Source organism: Nanorana parkeri, unplaced genomic scaffold (genome assembly GCF_000935625.1).
Source record: "Nanorana parkeri isolate BGI_ZX_2015 unplaced genomic scaffold, ASM93562v1 scaffold1142, whole genome shotgun sequence".
NCBI classification, from domain to species: domain Eukaryota; kingdom Metazoa; phylum Chordata; class Amphibia; order Anura; family Dicroglossidae; genus Nanorana; species Nanorana parkeri.
The window spans coordinates 482,130-503,090 of NW_017307410.1; the positions used below are offsets into that span (position 1 = coordinate 482,130).

Consider the following 20,961-nt stretch of genomic DNA (forward strand, 5'->3'; position numbering starts at 1 on the left):
AGTTTTGAGGCCATGCAGTATTACTCGGAAGGGAGGGGGGTTGAGAGATCGGCGGCCAGTGCAGATATAGAGTGAGAAGGGGTACAGATGTACTGAAAAGAGAAGAAGGGAGTAGGCATGGTGGGGTAAAGGGGGCCTGCATATGCAGTGTTGGGAACGTGGGGTTGGGGTGGAGCATTGAGGTAAGTTAGGGAGAGAAGGGCCTCAGGCATGTTGTGGGTACAAGCATGGGGGTGAGAGCTGGGGGGTAGGGGGGGGCGGGGATGTGCAAGCATGATAGAAGAAGCAAAAGAGGACTGCTGGAGTCGGGGGGGAGTTGGGGGGTGCAGGCATGGGCGCAGTGGTGAGAATGGAGCATGGTGCAGGTGAAGGTAAGACTGGGTGGAAGAATGTACATAAGAGTGATGTCATGTGACCTCCCAGAATCCTCCTCACCTCTCCGGTCAGCAGGTAGATGATCTCCAGGGTGAGGTGTAAGATCCTCTCAGTCATGTGACCGCGCTCCATCTCCATCAGGTGATCAGGTTTGAGGTTTCTCCTTAGTTGAAATCTAAAGACAGGACGAGGAAAGAACCTCCAGGTGAAACATTCTACAAGAGATATAGAAAGGGAGAAGTATGGACACAGAGAGGAAGAGAGACATGAAGAGGGAGGACAACCATATCAGGACACACCTATCTATGGAGATGAAGAGAACCTGTCATTGCTGACATTTATTCCGTCATGCAGCGCTGTACTGAAATTAATTTTATACAATTTTTTAGGGACAGATAGAGCTTTCTTTTGGTGGTATTTATTCACCACTACGGGTTTTATTTTTTACTATATTAAGGACAAATTACCGAAATTAAAAAAAAAAAAAAAACTGTTCCCTCTATATTAAATGATAAAACATTTATTATTACCCAATTTTTTGGTAAAATTTAAAAGACGGGGTCACGTCGGGTAAAAAGACACCAAACATGTCAAGCCTTAAAATTGCGTGCTCGCGCGAAACCTCAAAAAAATGATAATACCCAAAATTGGCCATAGGCGACGCTTTAAAAGCTTTTACCGCTCATCAGTTTAGAGTTATCGGCGATTGATGGCCCTAAAATGATTGTTCTTACTGCGACGTTCGCGGCGATATGCAACGTGTGTAGCGCAATTGTCGTTTTCGCGCGCTGGTGCACCGTACGCGTGTTTACGTTTATATCTGCGTAAACGTGGGGGTGGGAGAGTTAAACATTTTGGGGTTTTTTTAAAAACTTTTTTTATATGCTCCTCCCTCCCCCTCTCTTCTAAGATGTCAGCGTGACACAGGGCAGGGAGAGATTTACCACATATGAGCAAGTCCATATATGGCAAATGATGTCACTGGGGATCCCTGCTGATCGGATGCTTGCCAGTCTGCAGGGATGCCCAGTGACATCATTCACCATATATGGACTTGCTCATATGTGATAAATGATGGAGAGAGAGCCCTCTTTCCCCTCTCTCTTCAGCTATCCCCAGTGATTCTAGGATGTCAGCGTGACACAGGGAAGGGAGAGAGGGGGGGGGGGGGGGGCGCAGCAGGGATCCCCAGTGACAGTGGGCTCCTCTCCCTCTCTCCCCTGTGTCATGCTGACATCCAGATCACTGATGAGAGAAGGGAAAGAGCACTGAAATTGCAGGGAGGCTGAGTCAGCAGTTCACTTCTAAACATCTATTGGCTGCTGCCTTTTCACTTGAGACTCCGCCTCCTGCTCCCAAATGCCAGCGTGCACGCTCTGACAAAACACAGCAGTGCGCGATGAGAGAAAGCGCGGCCACAGCAGAAGGAGAATTTGAAAAAAAAAAAAAACTGAGGGCGGGCTGGATCAACTGTTAACGCCCCCTAAGAGGAAAGGAGCTTGGAGCAGGGCTGGAGGTGGCCGTTTCCTGTGGGTTTTGATGACTTTAGCTGTGATGTGACTTCAGAAAAAAGGAAGAATGCTAATATAATAAAGGTAAGGAGTATTTTTATTTGCCCTCAGGTCATAATTCTCCTTTAAAAAGAGGAACATTTGAGGCCTCATTCCTCCTCTCTATGTGTATAGTACTGATACTGGAACTCTACGATCAGCCAGAGCGACACTTCTATCTAATCTTATCATTTGTATAGAATAGAACCCACAACTTTCTTTCTTTTCTAGTTTTGGATAGAGTCAGGGAGGGCGCAAAAACCCATGTGAGCTTCTCTACCATCTGTGTCCCTTTGGGACATCTATCAGTAGGTCTCCTGACTGAGCTGGGGGCATTAGCAGTAGACGTCTGGAAGCTGAAACCCCAACACTAGGCCTCAAACTATTCACCACCATGACTGTGACCTTTATCACCGTCTGTACCCCTAATGCCGGCCTTCCCTGTACACACAACCTGAACTCTTCCTGTAACACTAACATCAGCACTTCCTGTAACCCTAAAAATACCAACACTTCCTGTAACTCCAACACCAACACTTCCTGTAACCCTAAAAATACCAACACTTCCTGTAACTCCAACACCAGCACTTCCTGTAACCCTAAAACAAGCCCTGTAAAGAACACCAACACTTCCTGTGACATTAACACTCTCCTTCCCTCCAATTCCCACAGTAACCATTCCGGGACCCTAACATTGTCAGGATCGGACTCAAGGGCGTGGACCCGGGATACATTGGGACACCTAAGGTGCAGGTAGTATATGGCGACTGAGAGCTAGGATTGGCAGAGGATGACAGGAAGTCCAGACGAAGCGGAACACCAGAATGCAGAGTAGGTAGCGTGGGGTCCCCCAGGGCCGGAGTCTAAGGACCACCTAGTATTCACCAGAGCTCCTGCTGGTGGAGATGGACTACACTGTGTGCTGGCTCCAGATGGAGACCCCTAGCTTCACCCTACTCTGCTGACACCGAACGCTGGTGGACAAGGCTAGAATTCAAGGTAGGCTGAGGACACGGATACCAGGAGACAAGCGGAAGGTCAGGGCAGGCTGATGACATGGATCCCAGGAGACAAGCGGAGGGTCAGGGTAGGCTGATGTCACGGATACCAGGAGACAAGCGGAAGGTTAGGGCAGGCTGAGGACAAGGATACCAGGAGACAAGCGGAGGGTCAGGGCAGGCTGAAGACAAGGATACCAGGAGACAAGATGAAGGTCAGCCTTCCTGAGGATGAAAGGCGCGCATGTTGTTACTCGCTATACGTCTTTTTCAAAGGAACCGCCTACCTATGTGACCTGTGACTGCGTCCGTCTGATGGGGATAGTTATAAGAGAATGAAATCAAACACAGAAAACAAAAAGACATAAAACTCCAAATGTATATTTATTGGTTGTAAGCGGGAAAACCAAAGTCTATTATAAAAGTAACCATGGCAACAGTGGCATACATCTCAACGAATAATATTAAAGTATTGAGAGGGATAAAACGATGACGTTACTGTTCTTGGTGACAGAGTGACAACAGCAATCAGATTGAAGATGGTTTCTGTCCTGCACCAAAACTGCATTCATCTGGCACAGCCGTCTCTGGTAGTGTGCCGGAAGGGGAGCAAGGCTAAGAATCTCATTCTGAAGGTGTTGGTGTGTGGACCACAGTAACCTCTTCCGCACATGGTTCAACATTTCCCACACACCGAACATGAATATGGCTTCTCCCTGCAGTGAGTTCTCGTATAGGAAGCAAAAAACGGAAACAATTTCTACATCACGGTGTGAGATCACATGTGAAAAATAAAGTTATACTTATAGAAAAGAACTCTATTATAGCCATGAATACTTCTACCAAGTGTGAGTCCTCATATGAAGTTTAAGAGTTCTATGCTGAGTGAAACTTTTCCCGCACTCTGAACATGAATACGGCTTCTCCCCGGTGTGAGTTCTTATGTGATTATTAAGAATTGTCCTCCTACTAAAACACTTTCCACATTCCGCACATGGATACGGCTTCTCTCCCGTGTGAATTCTCTTATGAGTAACAAGAGATGAATTGGCAGTAAAACTTTTCCCGCAATGTGAACATAAATACGGCTTCTCTCCGGTGTGAGTCCTCTTGTGAGTAACAAGAGTTGTACTTATAGTAAATCTTTTTCCGCACTCTGAACATAAATACGGCTTCTCTCCGGTGTGAGTCCTCTTGTGAGTAACAAGACTGGAATTTTCAGTAAAACACTTCCCACACTCTGAGCACGAATACGGTTTATCACCGGTGTGAGTCCTCTTGTGTTTAACCAGAGTTGTACTTGTAGCAAATATTTTCCCGCAATGTGAACATAAATACGGCTTCTCCCCGGTGTGGGTCCTCTTGTGTTTAACCAGAGTTGTACTTGTAGCAAATATTTTCCCGCACTCTAAACATAAATACGGCTTCTCCCCGGTGTGAATCCTCTTGTGTTTAACCAGAGTTGTACTTGTAGCAAATCTTTTCCCGCACTCTGAACATGAATATGGCTTCTCCCCTGTGTGAGTTCTCTTGTGAATAACAAGAAATGTACTTATTGTAAAACCTTTCCCACACTCTGAACATAAATATGGCTTTTCCCCGGTGTGAGTCCTCTTGTGAATAATAAGAGCTGTACTTGTGGTAAAACATCTCCCGCAATCTGAACACAGATATGAATCCTTTCCTGTGTGAGTTCTTGTTCTATGATCTGGATGATGGGTGATGGGAGGTGAGCGATCGGGAAAACTCCCCCCAGGTGTGGAGGGATCAGATGACAGATGTGCCCCCATGATGTGTTGGTCACCTGGAGGAGATAAGGGGCAGAAGGGCATTAAGAACCATTATAATACAAGACAAAGCTCCGCCCCTCACATATATGAGTGGAGAGCAGAGAACTAAACGTATACAAAATTATTTTGAAAAATACCGGATTTCTCTTTAATACTGAAATGTATTGTCACTAAAGATGAGAGTGAAGCCCCCTGTACTGAGTTGTATGAGAGACCCCAGAGAGTGTGTGTGGGGGGAGACTGGTCACGTCTCTTGGCTGGTAACACACAATGGCATGATGTGAGGAGGAGAGCCGGAGTGTAACAGAGGCTGATGGCTCCTGACTCCCCCCACTAGACACATTCCGTCCCCCCATTACTGTCTACTGACAGAGGAGGGGGGAGGGGAGAAGAAGAGATTGTTGTAGGAACTGAACAAGGAGAATCTGGGACTCTTTTCTGGATTTAGTGTTTATTCCTCACCTGTGCTGATCTCTGGAGAACGTTCCTCCTCCTTACACAATTCATCATCCATCAGGTATGCATCTTCTTCATCTTCAGCCACAATTATGCCATCACCCTGGAGAACACGGATTCTGTTAGTTGCAACATTTTCTGCATTGTGAATGAAATACAAAGATGATGTTACTATCTACTAGGGATGTCCCAATGCCACAAGTACTTTCCCTCAGGTACTCGCCGATACCAATTACCGATACTTTTTCTTAAAGGGCCAGGTGACTTTATTCCCTAAAGCAACACAGACTGATGATATTAGGCAGTTTCTCACCAGAGCGAAATACAGATATCCGCAGAGTGCCGTACATCCCAGCAGAGCGCCCTACATGCCGAGGTCCCAACAAGTTCGGGAACTCAGCAGACGCTGCGGTTTAAAAATCTAAAGGGCCAGTATCGGCCCTAAGAATCGGGGAAATGCCTGGTATCGGGACATCCCTACTATCTACCTGATCCTCCTGAGGGATCTCCTGATGTTCCTGTGTGTGGAGTCCCGGGAATTCAGAGGACAGGCCTGAGGGATCTCCTGATAACACAGACCTCTGGGACCCCCTTCTCTCATAATTAGAAGACATTATTACCTCCTCCGCAACGGGCTCACACTGTCCAGGAAGACGTTTCTTTCAGCAGTTGCACTCGCCAAACTGTTCTTGGCTACAACAAAATGGCCGCCGCGCCTTGCACCGACACTTCTTCTAACACGGAGGGACTGTCTCCCTCTAGTGGTGGCTCCGCACATCAATATACGGTGACTATGGCAACCAGGAATCGGCTGGGCTGCCTTGGAACGCACACAGCGGAAGTGCGGGAACCACAGGGCGGAAGTGTGAGGACAGAGTGGAGAGAGACACAGGATCAGGGATGAGAGAGGAGTCCGTGTCTCCAGCCTGAGACAGAGAAATTATAGAATGATAATAAAAGGATATAGAACTATATGGAGGAGATTTATCTGATCTGTAGAAGTTTAGTTTTAAAAAGAAAAGAGGAACATTTGAGGCCTCATTCCTCCTCTCTATGTGTATAATGCTGATCCTGGAACTCTATGATCAGCCCAGAGCGACACTTCTATCTAATCTGATCATTTATATAAAACGGAACCCACAACTTTCTTTTCTAGTTTTGGATAGAGTCAGGGAGGGCGCTATAACCCATGTGAGCTTTTCTACCATCTTTGTGGTTTTAGGGTTACAGTAAGGCCCCGTTCACATTGAGCGATTTATCGCGCGATTTTTGTAGCGATATCGCTCATATTTCCGCACTATATCGCTCTATGTAGCTTCACCAATACAATTCAATGGAGCTGTTCACATCTCGTCGCTCAATGTCGCTCAATATCGCTCAATATCGCTTGTAGCTCGTCGCTGGTAGCTTGTCGCTTCTACATGACCCTTTTTTAGAGCGATTTTGAGCGATATTGCTCCTGATTGCATACAGCCCAATAGGAAGATGTCGCGCGACACGTCGCTCAAAGTCGCGCGATTTGCATGTCGCTCAGTGTGAATGGGGTCTGAGTGTTACGGTTACAGGAAGTATTGATGTTATTAGGGTTACAGGAAGTGTTGGTTTTATTAGGGTTACAGGAAGTGTTGGTGTTATTAGGGTTACAGGGAGTGTTGGGGTTACAGGAAGTGTTGATGTTATTAGGATTACAGGAAGTGTTGGTTTTATTAGGGTTACAGGAAGTGTTGGGGTTACAGGAAGTGTTGATGTTATTAGGGTTACAGGAAGTGTTGGGGTTATTAGGATTAAGGTTATAGGAAATGTTGGTATTATTAGGGTTATAGGAAGTATTGATGTTACAGGAAGTGTTGATGTTATTAGGGTTACAGAAAGTGTTGGTTTTATTAGGGTTACAGGAAGTGTTAGGGTTAGAGGAAATGTTGGTGTTATTAGGGTTATAGGAAGTGTTGATGTTATTAGGGTTACAGGAAGTGTTGATGTTACAGGAAGTGTTAATGTTATTAGGGTTACAGGAAGTGTTGATGTTACAGGAAGTGTTGATGTTATTAGGGTTACAGGAAGTGTTGATGTTACAGGAAGTGTTGGTATTATTAGGGTTACAGGAAGTGCTGGTGTTAGGGTTACAGGAAGTGTTGGTATTATTAGGGTTAGAGGAGGTGTTGGGGTTACCGGAAGTGTTGGTATTATTAGGGTTACAGGAAGGGCTGGTGTTAGGGTTACAGGAAGTGTTGGTATTATTAGGGTTACAGGAAGTGTTAGGGTTACAGGAAGTGCTGGTGTTAGGGTACAGGAAGTGTTGGTATTATTAGGGTTAGAGGAGGTGTTGGGGTTACAGGAAGTGTTGGTATTATTAGGGTTACAGGAAGTGTTAGGGTTACAGGAAGTGCTGGTGTTAGGGTACAGGAAGTGTTGGTATTATTAGGGTTACAGGCAGTGCTGGTGTTGGGGTTACAGGAAGTGTTGGGGTTATTAGGATTAGTGTTACAGGAAGAGTTCAGGTTGTGTGCACAGGGAAGGCCGGCATTAGGGTTACAGACGGTGATAAAGGTCACAGCCATGGGGGTGAATAGTTTGAGGCCTAGTGTTGGGGTTTCAGCTTCCAGACGTCTACTGCTAATGCCCCCAGCTCAGTCAGGAGTCCTACCGATAGATAATTCCCCCGGGTCCCAGTGTTGGACGAGCGGATTTTCAAGCCCCGCGCCTACCTTTGTGACCCGTGACTGCGTCCGTATGATGGGAATAGTTATAAGAGAATGAAATAAAACACAGAAAACAAAAAAGGGAAATAAATCTCCGATGTATATTTCATGGTAACAAGCGGGAAAACCAAAGTCCATTATAAATGTAACCATGGCAACAGCGACATACACCTAAATGTATAGAAATCCTCAGAGGGATAAAACCACGACGTTACTGTGCATGGCGACAACAGCAAACTGCAGGAAGATGGTTCCTGTACACGTAGCGCGGATAGTGGATTGGAGTCGCAACGCTGACAGCGCGCTATGGGTGGGTTTGGAAGGAGATACGTGCGACCTTCCTATCAGCGCCGTTCCTTGGACATTGCCTAAACTTCCCCTGCGGTCTTGGCCCAATCCACATGTTCAGGCGCCAATGAGGGGAGCAGAAGTAGCCGTTTCGTCCTTGAATCTCTCCCCATCAATGTGGCCCACGATGCCTGTTATTGGCAATCCACATTCCCCTCCTGGCACGCGGGGCTCACACTTCAGGGCCTTATTAGAATCTAGGCAAGTGCGTGCCATTACCTTCACGGATGACTGCCAATGGCGCTCTATAATTCAGATCCAGACTATGGTGGCGCCCCCCGATGGATCATTGGGGAGCTATAGACATCTCCCACTTTCTTAGATCCCTTAAAGGGAAAACGTCAGCTATGCGCCCCCTCACACCCTTCCAGAAACTATGCTTATCAGTGTGTCCAGTCAGACACGTCTTAGCCATGGTTGTCCAGTGCCTAGTGGATTCACTATCACTTCCCGCTCCACACGACAACGGGAAAGGGATATGGGTGTGGCACATTCTGTACAGCAAAAAAAAAGCTCATCCATCTGCCCCAGCCATCTCTGGTACCCTGGCCGTGATGGTGCAAGTATCAGAATCTCATTCAGAAGGCGTTGGTGAACCTCTTCCGCACATAGTTCATAGTTGTGCAAGAAGACCAGTGGACGTTTTTAGGTGTACGTAATAGAAGGTTTCTGTTTCCTGGGTAAAACCTTTTCCACACTTTGATCATAAATACGGCTTCTTCCTGATGGGATTTCATTTATGGGCAAAAAGAGCGGAAGTTGCCGTAACACCTTTTCCACACTAAACACGAATACGGCTTATAAGTAACAAGAGTCGAACATGCGGTAAACCCTTCCCGCACAACGAACATGAATATGGCTTCTCCCTGGAGTGAGTTCTCTTATACCAAGCAAAAACTGAGCACAATTTCTGCATTGCGAACGTGAATACGGCTTCTGCCCGGTGTGAGATCTCATGTGAAAACTAAAGTTGCACTTGTAGAAAAGAACTGTATTACAGCCGTGAATACTTCTACCACGTGTGAGTTTTCATATGAAGTTTAAGAGCGCTCTGCTGAGTAAAACTTTTCCCGCAGTCTGAACATGAATAGGGCTTCTCCCCGGTGTGGATTCTTTTATGCAACTCAAGACTGGATCCCAGAGTGAAACATTTCCCACATTCTGAACATGAATACGGCCTCTCGCCTGTGTGAGTTCTCATGTGATTAATAAGAATTGTACTCCTACTAAAACACTTTCCACATTCCGAACATGAATACGGCTTCTCCCCCGTGTGAATTCTCTTATGAGTAACAAGAGCTGAATTTGCGGTAAAACATTTCCCACAATCTGTACATGAATACGGCTTCTCCCCCGTGTGAGTCCTCTTGTGATAAATAAGAGCTGTACTCTCAGTAAAACACTTCCCACACTCTGTACACGAATACGGCTTCTCCCCGGTGTGAGTCCTTGTGTGTTTAACAAGAGTTGTACTTGTAGTAAATCTTTTCCCGCACTCTAAACATAAATACGGCTTTTCCCCGGTGTGAGTTCTTTTGTGATTAACAAGAGCTGAACTCGTGGTAAAACTTCTCCCGCAATCTGAACATGAGTGCGCCTTTTCCCTTGTGTGGGTCCTCCTGTGAGAATCAAGATTTGAACTCGAAGAAAAAGAATTCCCGCATTCAGAACATGAATACGGCTTCTCCCCGGTGTGAGTTCTCTGATGTTGGAGAAGTTGGAACTTTGTGTTGAAACATTTTCCGCACTGGGGGCAGGAATACGGCTTTATGCCTACGTGAAGCCGTCCGTGGGAAACGAGAGAAGACTTGTGGGTGAAACCTTTCCCGCAATCTGAACACAGATAAGAATTCTTTCCTGTGTGAGTTCTTGTTCTATGATCTGGATGATGGGTGACGGGAGGTAAGCGATCGGGAAAACTCCCCCCAGGTGTAGAGGGATCAGATGACAGATGTGTCCCCATGTCACTCACGATGTGTTGGTCACCTGGAGGAGATAAGGGGCAGAAGGGCATTAAAAACCATTATAATACAAAGCAGTTGCAGCTCTGACTGGTTCCCCTACACCTTAGAGTCAGTGGCAGAACTACCACGATCACAGAGATTGCAGCTGCGTCCGGGCCCTGGCGCTCCACCACTGTCCATTCGTCTGTATTGTTTCTGTCACATGACACACACCAAAAAAATATATATATCATATTCGGTATCTGTGAATAGTTAAGGAAAAGTATCGGCTCTCGGCCTGGAAAAGGTTTTATCCGTGCTTTCCTTGTTGTAAGAGTGTCCTGGCGGGATTATGTACATCACCGTCATTGAGCTCCTCCCACCATCTGCTCCAGATCAGTAGCCATGGCCAGAGCTCACACAGTGACAATCCCTCCACTTTGGTGGAAGTGTTTATACCCCAGACCAGAGAGGTGAGGAGGATTCTGGGAGGTCACATGACATCACTGTTATCTCTATTAATAAAACACAGACCTGACCGGAAAGGTGAGGAGGATTCTGGGAGGTCACATGACATCACTGTTATCTCTATTAATAAAACACAGACCTGACCGGAGAGGTGAGGAGGATTCTGGGAGGTCACATGACATCACTGTTATCTCTATTAATAAAACACAGACCTGACCGGAGAGGTGAGGAGGATTCTGGGAGGTCACATGACATCACTTTCTCAGCTGGAGGAAGGCAGAGAGCAGGGAAACAGCTTCTCATATATACATTGATAATTACTAACCAATGGAAATCTTTATAGGAATTATCTCCTCCTCTTCAATCTTCACACAGACTTCTTCCTCCTCCTCAGCTTTGACGTCTCTCTGAGGGTCTCCAAGGTCTGTGAATAAAGATGAGAGTGAAGCCCCCTGTACTGAGATGTATGAGAGACCCCAGAGAGTGTGTGTGGGGGGGAGACTGGTCACGTCTCTTGGCTGGTAACACACAATGACATGATGTGAGGAGGAGAGGCGGAGTCTAATAGAGGCTGATGGCTCCTGACTCCCCCCACTAGACACATTCCGTCCCCCCATTACTGTCTACTGACAGAGGAGTGGGAGGGGAGAAGAAGAGATTGTTGTAGGGACTGAACAAGGAGAATCTGGGACTCTTTTCTAGGGCTGCAACAACTAATCGATTATAATCGATAATGAGAATCTTTCGTAGCAATTCTCATCATCGATTAGTTGCTGCCGCTCTGCTCCTCCGTTCTCCTCCCTGCTGGTGCTGGCTGCAGTGGTCTGTGTCCCTTTCAATCCCCACCTGTATGGGCAGAGGCAGCGAGGACACAGAGCACTGCAGACGGAACCAGTGGTGAGGAGAGACTGCTGTGACTGCATTCCCTGCTGCCCACCCCCCACCTCCCCCATACTTCCGCTGCTGCCCTGGTCCTTCTCTGCCCCCTGTGTCTATGCTGCAGCCCCGTTCCTCCTCTGTATACCGTTTTATTCTGAAGTAAACTTTATGTTTGTAAAGATGCATTTGTGTATTTTATGTTAAATAAATGACAATATTTTTGTAAATCATTATCCGATTAATCGAAGTTAGTAATCGGCTACATAATCGATTATAACAATAAGTGTTAGCTGCAGCCCTACCCACCTGTGCTGATCTCCGGAGCGATTTCCTCCTCCGCACACGACTCGTCACCCCTCACAGACGGATCTTCTTCATCTTCAACTTTAACCACAATTAGACCATCAGCCTGGAGAACACGGACTCTGTTATTTGCAACATTTTCTGCATTGTGAATGAAATACAAAGATCATGTTACTATCTACCTCATCCTCCTGAGGGATCTCCTGATGTTCCTGTGTGGAATCCCGGGAATAGAGAGGACGGGTCTGAGGGATCTCCTGATGTTCCTGTGTGGAGTCCCGGGAATACAGAGGACGGGGACATCTCTCTGGGGTATTCCTGTTCCTGGATCCATCTGTAGGAAACACACACACTGACTGAATACATTGTTTCTATGTCTTTATATCAGAGGATGTGTGTATCTAGGGGGATCCTCAATACTCAAGAAATGAAAGTCTCCTCTTACCCGGTGATGTGAGGGGCGGCCGGTTCTCCATCATGACGTCCTTGTAGAGATCCCGGTGTCCTTCTAGATACTCCCACTCCTCCATGGAGAAATAGACAGAGACATCCTGACACCTTATAGGAACCTGACACACACAATGATACAGTCACCATCCAGACACATCCCTTGTCTGTTCCTGGATCATGTCCCAGAATTCCCGGCACCGCTCACCTCTCCAGTCAGCAGACCAATCATTTTCTGGGTGACTTCTAGAATCTTCTTATGTCTCTCAGCTGGCGGGGAGGGAGTTGGAGTTTCCGCCATGGGGCTCAGTTTCCGGCTCCAACTTGGTGACACGCCAGTCATGTGATCGTCACACTGACTCCTCACTACAATACAGTCCTGGGATTTACCAGACAAAGAAATATGAATAAAGAGAAATAAACCAAATCATTTATATTCCAGGAAATCAATGGAGGTCCATAAAATCAGCAACTTCTGTACACGGGTCTGTGTATTATTATTAGAGATAAGAGTGATGTCATGTGACCTCCCAGAATCCTCCTCACCTCTCCGGTCAGGTCTGCGTTTTATTATTAGAGATAAGAGTGACGTCATGTAACCTCCCAGAATCCTCCTCACCTCTCCGGTCAGCAGGTAGATGATCTCCAGGGTGAGGTGTAAGATCCTCTCAGTCATGTGACCGCGCTCCATCTCCATCAGGTGATCAGGTTTCTCCTTAGTTGTCCCCGGACACAGAAATCTAAAGACAGGACGAGGAAAGAACCTCCAGGTGACACATTCTACAAGAGATATAGAAAGGGAGAAGTACGGACACAGAGAGGAAGAGAGACATGAAGAGGGAGGACAACAATATCAGGACATGCCACCTGACTGACTCACATGACCCCCATTCCCTTCCACAGAGAGTGCTGGGACCTCCTTCTCTTTTTCTACTCTCATAGTAAGAAGACATTATTACCTTCCCCTGAACTGAGCTCACACTGTCCAGGAGGAAGCTTCTTTTAGTGATAACAGTTCTACTCTACGCCTCTTTCGGGCTATAACAAAATGGCTGCCGCTCCTTGCACTGAGGACACTTCCTCCTTTGATATGGCAGACGGTCGCCCTCTAGTGGTGGCTTCAGACTGCAATAGACGGTTCTCTAGCACAAGCTGGCCTCTGCAAGATTGTCCTCACTTGACTGGCCATCACTATGGCAACCAGCAATAGGCTGGGCGGCCTTGGAACGCACACAGCGGAAGTGCCGTAACCACAGGGCGGAAGTGTGAGGACTGAGCCGAGAGAGACACTTGATTAGGGCAGGGCAGGGCAGAGAGCGGAGTCCATGTCTCCAACATGAGATAGAGAAATCATCACAATAAAATCGCACACACAATTTTTTGCAAGCACACCGCACCAGAACGCACAGCATTGCGGTACCGCGCTGGCGATCACACAGTGGGCAGGAGGCGTGTTTAGGTTGCCATTGAAATGAATGACACCACAACACATCCCGCAGCAGAATTTGTCAGGGGAGGTAGAATTTAGGCTGAAAATTAGGGATGCGCCTCGGGAGCCTTGTTGTAGGGCCGCCTCGGGAGACTTGTTGTAGGGCCGCCTCGGGAGACTTGTTGTAGGGCCGCCTCGGGAGATTTGTTGTAGGGCAGCCATGTTTCCTAAAATGGTATATCACTAGAAACCAGACACGTTTAGTTCTTCAACACAGACCGCTGTATCAGAGTTCCATGAAATGAACATTCCGCTCTATCTAGATTTTGGCTAAAACAGGAACCAAAAGACGTCAAATTTGGGCGTGGCCTCGTGGTTTTGGACAGTTAACCATCTCAGTGCTGTGACAAAGAACTCCATTTTATTGGATGATTTGTATCTCCGGGCCCGCCCACTGTGCTATCACACGGGGGGAGCTCACAAGCCCCTTATGTGATAGCACATTGCAGGTGACGGATTCTCTTTAAGGTGACATTAGGGGCCTATTAGACCCCTAGTGTCCCCTTTACCACTTCACTGGGGAATGACAGCTGCCTGCTGAGACAGCTGAATGTAAACACAGCAGGCAGTGGCTGGGAGCAATAGCCAGTCCGCTATTGGCTATTTGAAACTGCAGTAGCCGATAGCAGGCTGGTTATTGCACCCACCTGCTGCCTGTTGTTAAAAACAGTAGAGGAGGGAACGGAAGGAGAAAGTTCTCTTTCAGGTCCTCTTCTGCTGATTGACAGCAGACGGGTGCAATAGCCAGCCTGCTATCAGCTATTGCAATGTCAAGTAGCCAATAGCAGGCTGGTTATTGCTTCCAGCCGCTGGATGGGAGACTTGACACCGGCTTTCTACCGATGGCAGAAGAGGGGGCACAGGGGAGCAACGGAGGCGTAGCGGCAGCAGTGGTCTCTACTCCCCGCTGGGAGCTGGCTGCAGTGGACTGTGTCCCTTCTGATACAGACCGCAACGGCTCCCAGTCAGTGGGGGGGAATCAACTAATCGATAATGAGAATCATTGACAACGATTCTCATCGATTGAATTGATTAGTTGTTGCAACCGTAGTACAGTACCAATACTGAATATATAACGGCTAATAACGTTTCAGCCATCTGTTTTCCTTTGGGGAGATTTCCCTTCACTTCCTTTCCAATAGCCACCACAGGAAGTGAGGTGTCCCATGGAGTCCAATCTAGAAGATCTATCAAATACAGGATCATCCTATGTGGAAGGAACTACCTGTTCCAAGGATGAAGAGAGAAAAAAAATGGTGCACGCAGATGGGTGAAGCCCCCTGAATGCAGGGAGTAGAGACTAACCCTGACCTCTGAAGGATTGAAGCACGGGCTACCTGGTCCATAGAGACAGACCCATTTGGTTGTTCAGGCCTCAGACCCACCATGACAGAGAGGGAATTTTAAAGCTGGGCTGAAATAGGAGAGGGGAGACAAGTCTGAGCAGAGGATCCCCCAACACCCAACACCCCCCTGGGGAGAAGGGGTTGACTCTTCTGTCTCTTAATGAAATACCTGGGGGTATGGAAGCCAAGGATCATCATAACAAGGATGTACGCTGAAAAATCAGCCACCAACACTGGAGCCTAGTCTGCATGTCTCGACGTAGTGGAGTACCATGATGCAGAGTTGGTAGCTGGGATTGCCAAGGCGCGGAGTGCAAGGACCAGCCGGTATTCACCAGAGCTCCTGATGGTGCAGATGGACTACTCTCCATGCTGGTGACCCCTTGGTTAACCCTACTCTGCTAACAGGAGACAATGGTTGACAAGGCCACCGAGCAGGGTAGGCTGCGGACACATATACCAGAACACAAGTTGAAGTTTAGGGCCGGCTGATGACACGGATACCAGGAAACAAGAGGAAGGTCAGGGCAGGCTGATGTCACGGATACCAGGAGACAAGATGAAGGTCAGGGCAGGCTGATGTCACGGATACCAGGAGACAAGATGAAGGTCAGGGCAGGCTGATGTCACGGATACCAGGAGACAAGCGGAAGGTTAGGGCAGGCTGGGGACACGGATACCAGGAGACAAGTGGAAGGTCAGGGCAGGCTGGGGACACGGATACCAGGAGACAAGATGAAGGTCAAGACTGATGGCTGAGAAGGATTTCCAGGGAAGTCAAGAACAGAGACTTCAACAGCAGACTGGGGCTTGGCGACTAGCTCAGGAGAAGCGTTGCTCGAGCTGTGAGCTCCACTGAGTTTATATAGAGTGAGCACAAGGGAGGAACCACTGGATTAGCCTCAAACAGACAGCACTTGATTGGCTGAGAAGCTGCATTTTCATCATGAATATGGCGTCTGCCCGGTGTGATTTTTATGACGTAACAGAATATTTCTATTTTCTGGGTAAAACTTTTTCCACACTCCGATCATGAACTCGCCTTCTTCTCGGTGTGAGATCATTTATGGGTAACAAGAGCTGAACTTGCAGTAAAACTTTACAACTTTCCGAACATGAATGTGGCTTCGGCCCGGTGTGAGATCTCGTGTGAAAATTCAAGTTGCACTTATACTATGAAAAAGATATATAAATATTTATTATAGCCATGAATACTTTTTCTACAAAGTGTGAGTTTTCATGTGAAGTTTAAGAGCACTCTGAACATGAATACTGTTTGTCCCCCGTGTGGATTCTCTTATGAGAAGCAAGACCTGAATTCGCAGTAAAACATTTGCCGCACTCTGAACATGAATAGGGCTTCTCCCCGGTCTGGATTCTTCTATGTAACTCAAGACTGGATCCCAGAGTGAAACTTTTCCCACACTCTGAACATGAATACAGCTTCTCCCCTGTATGAGTTCTCATGTGATTAATAAGAATTCTACTCCTACTAAAACACTTTCCACATTCCGAACATGAATACGGCTTCTCCCCGGTGTGGATTCTCTTATGAGAAGCAAGACCCGAATTTGCAGTAAAACATTTCCCACAATCTGAACACGAATACGGCTTCTCCCCGGTGTGAATTCTCTTATGAGTAACAAGAGCCGAGCTTTCAGTAAAACACTTCCCGCACTCTGAGCACGAATACGGCTTCTCCCCCGTGTGAGTCCTCGTGTGTTTAACATAATTTGTTCTCGTAGCAAAACTTTTCCAGCAATCTGAACATGTATACGGCTTCTCCCCGGTGTGAGTTCTCTTGTGATTAGCAAGAGCTGAACTCGTGGTAAAGCATCTCCCGCAATCTAAACATGAGCGCGCCTTTTTCCTTGTGTGGGTTCTCTTGTGAAAATCGAGATTTGAACTCGTAGAAAAAGATTTCCCGCATTCAGAACATGAATACGGCTTCTCCCTGGTGTGAGTTCTCTGATGTTGGAGAAGTTGGAACTTTGTTTTGAAACATTTTCCGCACTGGGGACAGGAATACGGCTTTATGCCTACGTGAAGCCGTCTGTGGTAAACAAGAGAGGACTTGCGGGTGAAACATTTCCCGCAATCTGAACACAGATAAGAATTCTTTCCTGTGTGAGTTCTTGTTCTATGATCTGGATGAAGGGTGACGGGAGGCGAGTGATCGGGAAAACTCCCCCCAGGTGTGGAGGGATCAGATGACAGATGTGCCCCAATCTGTGACTACACTGCTCAAGATTAGTAGGCATGGCCAGAGCTTACACAGTGACAACCCCTCCACGTTGGTGGAAGTGTGCACACCCCAAACCGGAGAGGTGGGAAGGATTCTGGGAGGTTACATGACATCACTTTCTCATCTGGGGAAAGTAGAGACTATGCAGGGAAACAAAAGCTTCTATATCAATGTACATTAATGATGACTAACCAATGCAAGGCTTTGGAGGAATTATCTCCTCCTCTTCAATCTTCACGCAGACTTCTTCCTCCTCCTCAGGTTTGATGTTTCTCTGAGTGTCTCCGGGGTCTGTGGATAGAGATGAGAGTGAAGCCGCCTGTAGTGAGATGTATGAGAGACCCCAGAGAGTGTGTGTGGGGGGGGAGACTGGTCACGTCTCTTGGCTGGTAACACACAATGACATGATGTGAGGAGGAGAGGCGGAGTCTAATAGAGGCTGATGGCTCCTGACTCCCCCCACTAGACACATTCCGCCCCCCCATTACTGTCTACTGACAGAGGAGGGGGGAGAAGAAGAGATTGTTGTAGTGACTGAACAAGGAGAATCTGGGAGTCTTCTCTGGATTTAGTGTTTATTACTCACCTGTGCTGATCTCTGGAGAACGTTCCTCCTTCATACATGGCTCATCATCACTCACAGACGACTCTTCTTCACCTTCAACTTTAACCTCAATTAGGCCATCACCCTGGATAAAATGCATTCTGTTATGTACAACAATTTCTGTATTGTGAATTAAATACAAAGATTATATCACTAGGATGCTCAATTCCATCTACCTGATCCTCCTGATGTTCCTGTGTGGAATCCCGGGAATACAGAGGATGGGCCTGAGGGATCTCCTGATGTTCTTGTGTGGAATCTCGGGAATACAGAGGACGGGGACATCTCTCTGGGGTATTTCTGTTCCGGGATCCATCTGTAGGAAACACACACACTGACTGAATACATTGTTTCTATGTCTTTATATCAGAGGATGTGTATCTAGGGGGATCCTCAATACTCAGGAAATGAAAGTCTCCTCTTACCCGGTGATGTGAGGGGCGGCCGGTTCTCCATCATGACGTCCTTGTAGAGATCCCGGTGTCCTTCTAGATACTCCCACTCCTCCATGGAGAAATAGACAGAGACATCCTGACACCTTATAGGAACCTGACACACACAATGATACAGTCACCATCCAGACACATCCCTTGTCTGTTCCTGGATCATGTCCCAGAATTCCCGGCACCGCTCACCTCTCCTGTCAGCAGCTCCATCATCTTCTGGGTGACTTCTAGGATCTTCTTGTCATTCTTGATCTCAGACATTTGGAAAGGAGTTGGAGGCTCCTTCCTGGGGCTCTGTTTCCTGCTCCAACCTTGTGGCACGCGAGTCATGTGATCATCGGACGGCTTCTTCACTATAATACATTCCTGGGTTTTAAGAGAAATCGATATCACTACATCTCATTGTAAATCCATGGTGGTTCCCAGAATCCTTCACTTCCTTCTTCAAGTCTGCTAAATAGTGATAAGTAATGTCATGTGACCTCCCAGAATCCTCCTCACCTCTCCGGTCAACAGGTAGATGATCTCCAGGGTGAGGTGTAAGATCCTCTCAGTCATGTGACCGCGCTCCGTCTCCATCAGGTGATCAGGTTTGAGGTTTCTCCTTAGTTGTCCCCGGACACAGAAATCTAAAGACAGGACGAGGAAAGAACCTCCAGGTGACACATTCTACAAGAGATATAGAAAGGGAGAAGTCCGGACATAGAGAGGAAGAGAGACATGAAGAGAGAGGACAACCATATCAGGACACACATATCTATGGAGATGAAGAGAACCTGTCATTGCTGGGGGAACACACACCTCAGAGCAGAGCTCCCAGTCATCAGCCTGACCCCCCACAATAGGGAATATGGCTTTCCTCAGGCCTGGTATGGGGCTGGGAACAGAGGGGAGCCGGGCAGGAAGAAGAGGAGACTTTTATTTCCCTTCTGACCAAATTCAAATGTAACCACCCCACCTGTGTGCTTCATAAAGGACATGTCATGTCACCCCATTACCTTCCAGTCTACAGGGAGTGCTGGGACCCCCTTCTCTCATAATAAAGAAGACATTACTACCTTGCCCCGAACTGAGTTCACACAGTCCAGGAGGAAGCTTGTTTTACCGATAACATTTCTTTTCTACGACTCTTCCGGGCTACAACAAAATGGCCGCCGCTCCTTACACTGAGGACACTTTCGCCTCTGATACGGCACACGGTCGCCTCTCCAAGTTGCCATAGTAACGCCCAGCCGAATGAGCAAATAATTTAGCAAGGCCAGACAGTGACAGAGAGCCGTTGTTCTGTCGAGTGGTCGGGAAATTCGACTGGGTCGGCATTCTCGACAGAACACCGTTTAGTTCAGTTTGGAGCCACCACTCGAAGGCAACCTTTTGCCAATAGGAGGAAGTGTCCGCCGAGCCTGAGGTTCGGCGGCCATTTTATTGTAGCCTTGAGGTGGAGACTGGAATTGTTGTAGCTGAATAAAAGTTATTTTTGGAGACTGTGTACCTATTATGGAGAAGGTGATAATGTCTTCTTACTATGAGGGAAAGGGGGTCCCAGAATTCTGTGTGGACTGGAAGGGGGGGTGGGGCATGTGACTTAATTAGTAGTTGTCCTTTTAATTATTCATGGCTGTTGATTATGACCAAGACCCAAGGCAAGAATGCAAACCACGTAGCCACCATGCAGACTACAGAGAGGGCCGGCATTGGACATCTTACTCTGTAAGGTTCCTGATTTTGTTGGGCCGGCGGGGGAATGTTGGATTACTTTGCCCAGTTTCTATTCCCAATGCAGATTAGCAGCAGACGCCTTGAAGATGGAACCTTTAGGTTGGTTCACACCTGAGCTTATTTTTTCAGCTAATTTTTTGTCACGTTTTTTAGCACGTTTTTCCGTTCAGTGAAACGCGCGTTTCACTGGCGGTATGATTCGTTTTTTTTTTCCTTATTTTCTCTAAAAAAAAAAAAGTTTTTTTTTTTTTCACTTTCAATCTTCCCGCCGGCTCCACCCCCCTGCGACGCGGCCGCTCGCAAGGGACAGAAGTCGGCAGCCGCCATAGGACACAGCGGGGATCGCGGACAAGGTAAGACATGTACGCTTTGTTAACCCCGAGCCACACTCGGGAATACCAATGGAAACGCCCCAAAGAAGCTCCTGTACTTCTTTTGGGCGTAGGGCGCTTTTCAACGCGCTGTAAAACGCCCAGGTGGGAACCAGGCCTAAAACTCTCAAATTATTCACCTCTATAACTCTTCGCTTCACCCTAATGCCAGTTCATTCCACGAGCCTTCCTTGTAAACTTAACCTTAACTCTCCCTGTAATGCTACCCCATATACAAATCTCCATGGAAACCCCAACACTAACCCTCCCTACAAGAGTAACCCTAACACCACCACCATCACTATCACCCTCACACCACCATCGTTATCACCCTCACACCACCACCATCTCTATCACCCTAAGCCTCACACCACCACCATCTCTATCACCCTAACCCTCACACCACCACCATCCCTATCACACTAACCCTCACACCACCACCATCTCTATCACACTAACCCTCACACCACCACCATCCCTCTCAC

At 47.3% G+C, this 20,961-nt stretch overlaps 1 protein-coding gene across 1 annotated transcript in view; it reads right to left on the reverse strand.

Annotated features, from left to right (window-relative positions):
* LOC108796636 (zinc finger protein 845-like) overlaps positions 1 to 20,961 on the reverse strand; it is a 32,508-nt gene that overhangs the window by 7,127 nt on the left and 4,420 nt on the right. The window contains 5 exon segments of the mRNA XM_018568135.1: positions 3,767 to 4,727; positions 5,212 to 5,272; positions 5,810 to 6,095; positions 9,233 to 10,049; positions 16,348 to 17,205. Of these exon segments, the coding sequence (XP_018423637.1) occupies positions 3,767 to 4,727; positions 5,212 to 5,272; positions 5,810 to 6,095; positions 9,233 to 10,049; positions 16,348 to 17,205 (2,983 nt within the window).